Here is an 8,941-nt window from a genome sequence, read left to right on the forward strand (position 1 = left end):
TTATGTATTACTTTAGGATTAGCAATACTGAAAATACTATGATGTTATGTGGATATTTAATAGCAGTACCGATTGCTATTATGTAAAAAGAAGAAAAACTGTTTTCAGAGCACTGTACAAGAAATTGTTATTTTTTTTGTCTCAAAATAAATATTTATTATGTGTTTCAGATGCCTTTGCATTGACTGTGTAAGCTATGTCTAGTGACCACTATGAATCAGTGAAAATATAGGGATGAGCAGTAACAAAATATCACACACACATACACAAATATATATATATATATATATATATATATATATATATATAATTATTATAATTTTTTAGCTCATATATTATATACACTATTGCTTAAAAGTTTGGGTTCAGTAAGTTGATTAGATTTTTAATTTAAGTTTTGATTATTTTATACAGCAAGGACACAGCAAATGGAATCAAAATTTACACTAAGGACAATGTACAGTATAATAATTGAAATGAAAGGGGTTCATTCAGATTTTTGGGTGGGGGGGAGGATCCAAATAAAATATTTTTTTCACAAAAATATTAAGCAGCACAACAGTTTTTAACATTGATCATAAGAAATGTTTCTTGAGCACCAAATAAGCATAGTAGGATGATTAAGATGTACACAAAATAAGAAGGGTTACACAATATGTTGTACCTTGAATGCAATATAAATTGCTTGGGATAAAGTGTCTCCCGAATGCATAAATGTAATCTAATAATATGGTCTTTAGGATACTTTTAAAGGGGTGATTGAATGTTTTTTTTCTAGGCTTGATTGTGTTTGTGGGGTGCAGTCAAACGTGTTCATGCTTAGTTAAAAAAAAACAAAACGCATTATTTTTCACATAATTTACATTTATTCCACACCTCTCTGTCCCTTCTCTGATAGACGCCCCGATTATTTCCTGGTTTTGTGAAGCCCCTCCTTAAGAAACACGTGGAGGGCTCTGATTGTTTAGCTGGTCCAGTGTGTTGTGATTGGCTAAATCGCCTCTACTGCTGATCTGACGATCTGAATGAGAGCGAGAGATATGCAGAGAGTGTGACGCAAGTAACCGTATTAAGAATCGCTGCTTTAAAACATAAGATTTTGAAACTTGTGAATCCATTAGAATCATTGGAAGACATAATCATGATTCATATATGAATAGATTTTTACATGCACCAGTTTTCTCTTCCTCTTCTCTAAAGCAGCGCTGCATGGCCTTGCCCGCTTCATTGCGTGGTCCCGGGGGCGGGGTTTATCTGGGTCCGTGACGTATCAGACCCGGGTAGTAACTCGTTGTAGTCCCTAACCAGCCAGAATTTTAAAAGACAGCATCGTAACTTTGAAGATATTATTAATGTTCAAACAGCAACATTAAACGTTAACTAACATAAAAAAAGTGAAATCGCAATTAACCACCTCTTTAAAACATAAAATCGTTGCAGATATATTGTGAGGCCTATCAAAACATCTGTGGGTACTTTGATTCATGCACATTGTCCATTCTGAAATGCAACAGTGTCCAATCATCATTTGTTGTTTGGCAGTCTATACTCGTGCAGTTTGAAGTACTGGCAAAGGAATGGTATAATGAATGGGATGATGACACAGGGCATGATGAGCAGCAGCAGGATGGGAATACCCGGGTCCTGCATATAAGAGCACATGGCGAAATAAACCTTATGGATGTCCAGCAGCATGTAGTGTCTGTAGGAAGTGTGTGTACAGCATGTGAAGTTAGCCAGATTCTCCAGGCACAGCATCAGGTTGACGTAGTATCTAAGAGACCATAGAAAATAGCACGGAAATTTCTTATTTTCAGGAAACAGAAAATGAAAATTTGCTTGCAATTTACTCACCTTTAGGAAATCCAAAATGTAAATTAGTTTGTTTCTTCATCAGAATATTTAAAGAAATTTGGCATCACATCACTTGCTCGCCAATGGATCCTCTGCAGTGAATGGGTGCCGTCAGAATGAGAGTCCAAACATCTGATAAAAACATCACAATAATCCCACGACTCCAGTCCATCAGTTAACATCTTGTGAAGTGAAAAGCTGCATGTTTGTAATAAGTCATTTTAACTTCAAACTGTTGCTTCAGACTAAAATACAAGTCCTCTTTTCACTTCTCGAGATGTTAATTGATGGACTGGATTGTGTTGTTTTTATCAGCTGTTTGGACTCTCTTTCTGATGGCACCCATTCACTGCAGAGGATCCATTGGGGAGCAAGTGATGCAATGCTGAATTCCTCCAATCTGTTTCAATGAAGAAAGAAACTCACCTGCAAACTCACCTGAGAGTGAGTCTTAAGCAAATGTTCTTTTTTGGGTGAACTATTGCTTCAAACTTTTTTTTAAAACTCCATTTGTTTCCATAAGAAATGGCCCCAAAACATTAATGTTTATCTGACAAATGTATTAATAGTTCCATGAAATGCATGGACTCAACAATGCTAATTAATTTAACTTCAGCAGCAACCAATATGGGAAATGTTTTCTGTTTTCTGATAAATCTGTTTATTATTAAAATGCAACTAACCATCTGACCATGTATAGATAAGACAATCTATACATCTTTATATAACTAGTTGCATTTATTGCTTACTTTTAGCATTGTTTCCTCTCGTTTTCTCAATATAGAATTGTGACCCATTTTTGGGTCAAGACCCACCAGTTGAGAACCACATAACATACTCATTAGTAGAAAGTAGGGGCCAAACCATAAAAATGTTGTCCTGGGCCCCCTGAATTGTAGCGATAGTCCTGGCACTACAGAGAAGTTGAAGGTAGACTGTAATTTGTTGGCTCATCGGGATACGCAATTACTTGGACTAAATGTTTTGGTTTAAGACGACCCACATGGATGAGCTGTCTTGAAGATTGAAGACTGTAGAGTCATGCTCTGGGTTTGGCGTGACTGTTCATAAAAATCTGATGTTACAAAGACCCTGGGGAAGCAAATGACTTGACTTTCCCATGACTACAGACCCTCTGTGAGGAGGAGCCATTCAAATCTGGACTTGGGGAATAGTGTTATTTTTGTCCCATCCTCTGCTGTCACTCAAACCTGAACAAGATCTCAAGACTTCTTTAATGACTGATAGATAGATAGATAGATAGATAGATAGATAGATAGATAGATAGATAGATAGATAGATAGATAGATAGATAGATAGATAGATAGATAGATAGATAGATAGATAGATAGATAGATAGATAAAATAAAAAGATGCATTTGATGGACTGTATGAAAGCAGTGTTATTTTCATATTTCTATACTATTATAGTTTTTATTTTTGAATTAGCTTATGTTTTTAGTTTTCATTTTTAACTTGAGATTCATTTTCAGTAATATTTTAGTATGCCTTTATTTATTTATTTAATTTTTTTACAGTTAGTAATTTAGTTGCAGAGGCAAAAAAAAATATTTTTTTTCATCTAATATTTACATTTTATTTCAACGCTACATTTCAATTAACAATTTTAGTTGGCGAAAATACCATTTGAAAGCTCTAGGAGAAGAAAGGATTTGGGGATATTGAAAAACCTCGTACTGTATTTTAGCTTTGTGAAGCCAATATAACGATCCAGTGTCTCACCTTCTAGTGTTTGGCCAGGGACATCTGAGTTGGTAGTCAGTGTTCGCCATGGTCTGAGTGAACGGCTCAACACAATATTCATAAACGGCGGCATCAAAAGTAACTTTGTCACATGTCAGTCTCCTACACTTTGCTGGTGGCGACCAAGCCTTCCCTGCTCCCAGCAAGCCTGGGACGAAGTAACAGAAGATGCATTAGAAAAGGGGCATTAGCCATTTCGACAGCCACTAAAAGATGTATAATTTACACAACGGATGATTTCACGTCTGTAAATGGCCATTTCCTCTGAACTAATTGCATTAGTGTGCTACACACAGAAGACAGAGGGTCTGTTGCATCTCTCACACAGGCATACAGTGAGGTTGCGATTACCTGCGAACGCTAAACACGTGATGAAACGGGCAGAAATCACAGAGGCTTCCCTTCTCTCCATCCCTGCAGAATTCTGAGAAAAGCAGAGTTTAGGTTAAATAGTCCAAACAATGCCTGCATTAATGGCGCGATGCCTTTCAAACAGATTCATGAAAAGCAGCCCGAGGGATATTCTTTATCTTGATGAGAAATATAAGCCATGGTGGGCTGAGGAGGTGGAGGTCTCATAAAGCACAATATTTAAGTGGTCTCTTTGTTCGGCTGACATGGTTATGGCTGCGGTCCATTTGCTCACTTTATCATGTTTCCAGAGCTCTTGTTTAGAGTTCCCCTCTGATGAGTCTCCCACATTTGGTGATTTATATCTTCTAAGTATGCTTGACTTTTACTGACATGGGCAAGATACACATTTTCTCTTGGCTCTGATTTAATGGAACAATCTTTCCACCAGCATGTGTCTCAGCTGGGCTCAAACAGTGTCAAAATATTCCAAAAAGGCTCATTATTCCCGCTAGCACTTGTAAGCTTTTGTACATTTTTTTTTTTTACACCCACCATCCTTCATTATGAAACATGTGCGAAAGACCTTTTATTTACAAAAACAAGGGTTCAGATTACATTTGAATTTATCAAATGGCTTTTGGAAAGTCATTCTCAACCCAAAGGAAAATATTGCTCAGAGATTTCTCCTTCATAACTCATGAGACTTAACAGGAGGAAATTTGGAAAATGGAAAGTTAACAGAGCTCTGTTAAATTTCATTAAAGTATCAATTTTGTCTCAATTGTTTCTCCTACAAAAAGTACAAATTTGTTGAGAGACTAATAGTAAAAAGCTATAAAATCGGGCATAGTGCAGTTCAAATCATTTGGTATCTGAATGATGATTTGGCAACCTTTGGCAAATGTGAGACTATGGGAAACATTTGATTTTTCTTAGGAGAAACAGGAGAACATCTGCTTTCTATGAAATCTCTTTGCTAATGTTGAGATGTTTTATACACTCATCTGTACATCATGGATAATAGTTCCCTCTTCACTAACAGATCAACATTTATTATGACCCTTAGCACCACCCGTTAGTGTTAATAGATATTTTTTCCAATAAAACCTATAAAATAAATAAAACCTATTTATGATCTAAATTATGATCGTCTTGGTTACGTATGTAACACTTGTTCCCTGAAGGAGGGAACAGAGACGGCACGTTCGAGTGTAACTAAACGAGCCAATGCACATTGGCATGCGATTATTGCATCCAGCTGCCGCTGATCACAGCATGAGTATAAGTAGGTAGGCAGCAGGTGCAGCGCATATTCAGGTTTTCGCTGAGGAGCCGAGCTGGTGACCCGGCCGCTTAAGTGCATATGGAAGATTAGAGGTGATTGTAGCCTTTTGGATAATGGCAGAACGTTTGCCAGGGAAACACTGGCTCGGAGGCTATACCGTGGACTTACACATATGGAATCCAATTAGGTCTCACTCGTCCGACCTTGAGGGGTCGGGACGTGGTGGAGGTTTCGGCGGCCCGGGCAAGCATAGCCACCATTTCCGGATCCGTATCTGGTATTGCTGGCGCCAGCGCTGTCGGATCATCCCCAGAAAGGTCTGGCTCACCCTCCGATGCAGCTATTGACATCTGATCATCGGGGGGAGCACCGAAGGATACAAGTGGTACCCCACGAGAAGGTCCAGCCTGTTCCCTCGGCAGCTCCACTGGCTGCGAAGTGCCGGTGGGAGGAGGAGCCCTCGAAGGTTGGTTCCTCGATCTAGGCAGAGGCACCGGTGCCCCACCCCTTTGCAGGAAACGGAGCCTGGTCCGCAATTCCATGACAGTCATTTTCCCGCAATGGGATCATGATTCATCCACGTAAGCCGCCTCAGCGTGTTTACTGCCCAGACACGAGAGGCAGCGATCGTGACCATCACCCGGTGCCAGGTAACGACCGCATCCAGAAACGCACGGGTGGAAAAGCATCTTTAAAAAAGATGCGTTTTTAAAAAGTTCCACCCGTGAATGCTCTTTTAGAATTCGCTCTTTTAGTGTGCTGAAGTGCACAGGTGAGATGGCTGCCTGCAACACAAATGGGGTAGTGCAGCCTGATGTGTGCAATCCACCGCTGCTGAAGCGCCATGGCACCAGCATGAGAGCTTCCCTGAGGGCGTTGACTCGCAGGCACACGTAGCAGAGGTCAGGAGCAGAACGATAAGACCGCTCGGCTTCGAAGCGAAAAGCTGAATATGCGCTGCACCTGCTGCCTACTTATACAGGTACATCTAAAAAAATTAGAATATCATGAAAAAGGTCAATATTTTTTGTCACTCATTTCAGAAGGTGAAACCCATATATTATATAGATTCATTACACATAGAGTGAAATATTTCAAGCCTTTATTTCTTGAAATTTTGATGATTATGGCTCACAGATAATGAAAACCCAAAATTCAGTGTCTCAGAAAATTAGAATATTAAGATCAATAAAAAAAGGATATTTTAAACAGAAATGTCAGGCTTCTGAAAAGTATGATCATTTCTATGCACTCAATACTTGGTTGGGCCTCCTTTTGCATGAATTACTGCATCAATGTGGCGTGGCATAGAGGCAATCAGCCTGTGGCACTGCTCAGGTGTAATGGAAGCCCAGGTTGCTTTGATAGTGGCCTTCAGGTCAACTGCGTTGTTGGATCTGGTGTCTCTCATCTTCCTCTTGACAATACCCCATAGATTCTCTATGGGGTTCAGGTCAGGCGAGTTTGCTGGCCAATCAAGCACAGTAACACCATGGTCATTGAACCAGCTTTTGGTACCTTTTGGCAGTGTGGGCAGGTGCCAAGTCCTGCTGGAAAATGAAATCAGCATCTCCATAAAGCTTGTCAGCAGAAGGAAGCATGAAGTGCTCTAAGATTCTCTGGTAGATGGCTGCGTTGACTGTGGACTTCAGAAAACACAGTGGACCAACACCAGCAGATGACATGGCAGCCCAAATCATCACTGACTGTGGAAACTTCACACTGGACTTCAAGCAACATGGATTCTGTGCCTCTCCACTCTTCCTCCAGACTCTGGGACCTTGATTTCCTAATTAAATGCAAAATTTACTTTCATTTGAAAAGACGACTTTGGACCACTGAGCAACAGTCCAGTTCTTTTTCTCCACAGCCCAGGTAAGATGCTTCTGACGTTGTTCAGAAGTGGTTTGGTAGCCCTTTTCCTGAAGACGTCTGAGTGTGGTGACTCTTGATGCACTGACTCCAGCTTCAGTCCACTCCTTGTGAAGCTCTCCCAAGTGTTTGAATCAGCTTTGCTTGACAGTATTCTCAAGCTTGCGGTCATCCCTGTTGCTTGTGCACCTTTTCCTACCCAAATTCTTCCTTCTGGTCAACTTTGCATTTAATATGCTTTGATACAGCATTCTGTAAACAGTAATGACCCTCTGTGACTTACCCTCTTTGTGGAGGGCGTCAATGTTCGTCTTCTGGATCATTGCCAAGTCAGCAGTCTTCTCCATTATTGTGGTTTCAAAGAACAAGAGATACCCGGAATTTATACTGTAGAGATGGTCATTAATTGAAACTCAAATGTAAATATTGTAATATTTTGAGATACTAAATTTTGACTTTCATGAGCTGTAAGCGCTAATCATCAAAATTAAAACACAAAAACTTTTGAAATGTTTTACATTACATGTAATGAATCTAAAACAAATGAAAGTTTCACTTTTTGAAATAAGTTACAAGAAAAAAATGACCTTTTTCACGATATTCAAATTTTTTTTAGATGTACTTGCGCTGTGATCAGCGGCAGCTGGTTGCAGTAATCGCATGCCAATGTGCATTGGCTCGTTTAGTTACACTCTAAGTGGATTGGTTTCTCTAAGTGAGACCCCAATTCGTCGGTCACACGACGTGACTCGGAGTGACTGACTGAGAGGGAACTGTGCTTACCTTGCCTTTGAAGCGGCCCCTCAAATTACATCACCTGCGTATGCTGGAAGATCAGTTGAAGTGTCTTGAGAGCCTGTGCTGTGAGAGAAAGATGCACGCAGTCACAGAAACTCTTGATGTTAATTAGAGTGGGAATTTGCTTTCGCAATGACAGCCACTGAGCCTCTGGACGTCTGTTTCCTTTCCCAGGCTGCTGTGTGTACTTCCCTGTCGTTCTCAGGCATATGATCCATGTTCCAATGTGTCCCAGGAGATGAGGACAAACTCACTGCCTGATCAAAAATAAACATTCACAATAAATGATTTTTATTTAAAGTCAATACGAAACAGCATTTCGACATGTACATATTTATTGGATAGATAAACATACATGCAAACTCTGTGAATAGACCACTTTAATGTCAAAAGTACTAAATGGCATTTTTGGCATGACTTGCTTAAGCACAAATTGTTAAAGCACTGTGTGTGTGTGTGTGTGTGTGTGTTGGTAATCAAATTTAATTAAATTATATAAAAAAAAATACAATGCATTATTATATTTTTTGCATTAAAAATAAATACATAAAGAAATAAAAATAATAACAACAATAATCTATATGGATGAACCACTTTAAAGTCATATGTCAAACAGCATTTTTGGCATTACATAAGTATAATTACTGTAACGCTACTTTTTATTAAATAACTTATTAAATATTAAATAACTACTTATTTTATTAAATAAATAAAATATTTATTTTATCCAATAAAATAAATAATAAAAAAATAAATAATATTTTTGGTATTAAAAAAAAATGCAACTGTAAACTATGGATATACCACTTCAGTATGAAGTTAGTATGAAAGCATTTTTGAAAGCATGACCATACACACTGGTTAAGCTATGCATAATAATAATAATACTAATCATGATCATCATCATCTAAATTCTAAAATAGTAATAAATAAAAAGCAAAGAAAATAGTGCCATACAGTATAGTTAAGGATACTGAATGATTTTAATGGATAAACCACTTTAAAATGAATTTA

General features: G+C 38.5%; 1 protein-coding gene across 1 annotated transcript; it reads right to left on the minus strand.

Moving 5' to 3' along the window:
* Positions 1 to 366: 366 nt before the first annotated feature.
* LOC306877051 (uncharacterized protein) lies at positions 367 to 8,113 on the minus strand. Its single transcript, XM_079428574.1, has 4 exons — positions 7,913 to 8,113; positions 3,970 to 4,042; positions 3,598 to 3,766; positions 367 to 1,774 (listed from the first exon to the last, which is right to left on the minus strand). Exons 2-4 carry the CDS (start codon positions 4,028 to 4,030, stop codon positions 1,525 to 1,527), a joined length of 480 nt encoding a protein of 159 aa, XP_079284700.1. The 5' UTR covers positions 4,031 to 4,042; positions 7,913 to 8,113; the 3' UTR covers positions 367 to 1,524.
* Between the last annotated feature and the right edge of the window lie 828 nt (positions 8,114 to 8,941).

Source organism: Barbus barbus (assembly GCF_936440315.1).
Source record: "Barbus barbus genome assembly, chromosome: 11".
NCBI lineage: Eukaryota > Metazoa > Chordata > Actinopteri > Cypriniformes > Cyprinidae > Barbus > Barbus barbus.

Coding starts and splice junctions, on each gene's coding strand:
- LOC306877051 (XM_079428574.1), bottom strand. CDS start 4,030: ATGGAGAGAAGGGAAGCCTCTGTGATTTCTGCCCGTTTCATCACGTGT. Junction 3,767..3,969: donor CACGTGTTTAGCGTTCGCAG/GTAATCGCAACC, acceptor ACTTCGTCCCAG/GCTTGCTGGGAGCAGGGAAG. Junction 1,775..3,597: donor CCCTGGCCAAACACTAGAAG/GTGAGACACTGG, acceptor ATGGTCTCTTAG/ATACTACGTCAACCTGATGC.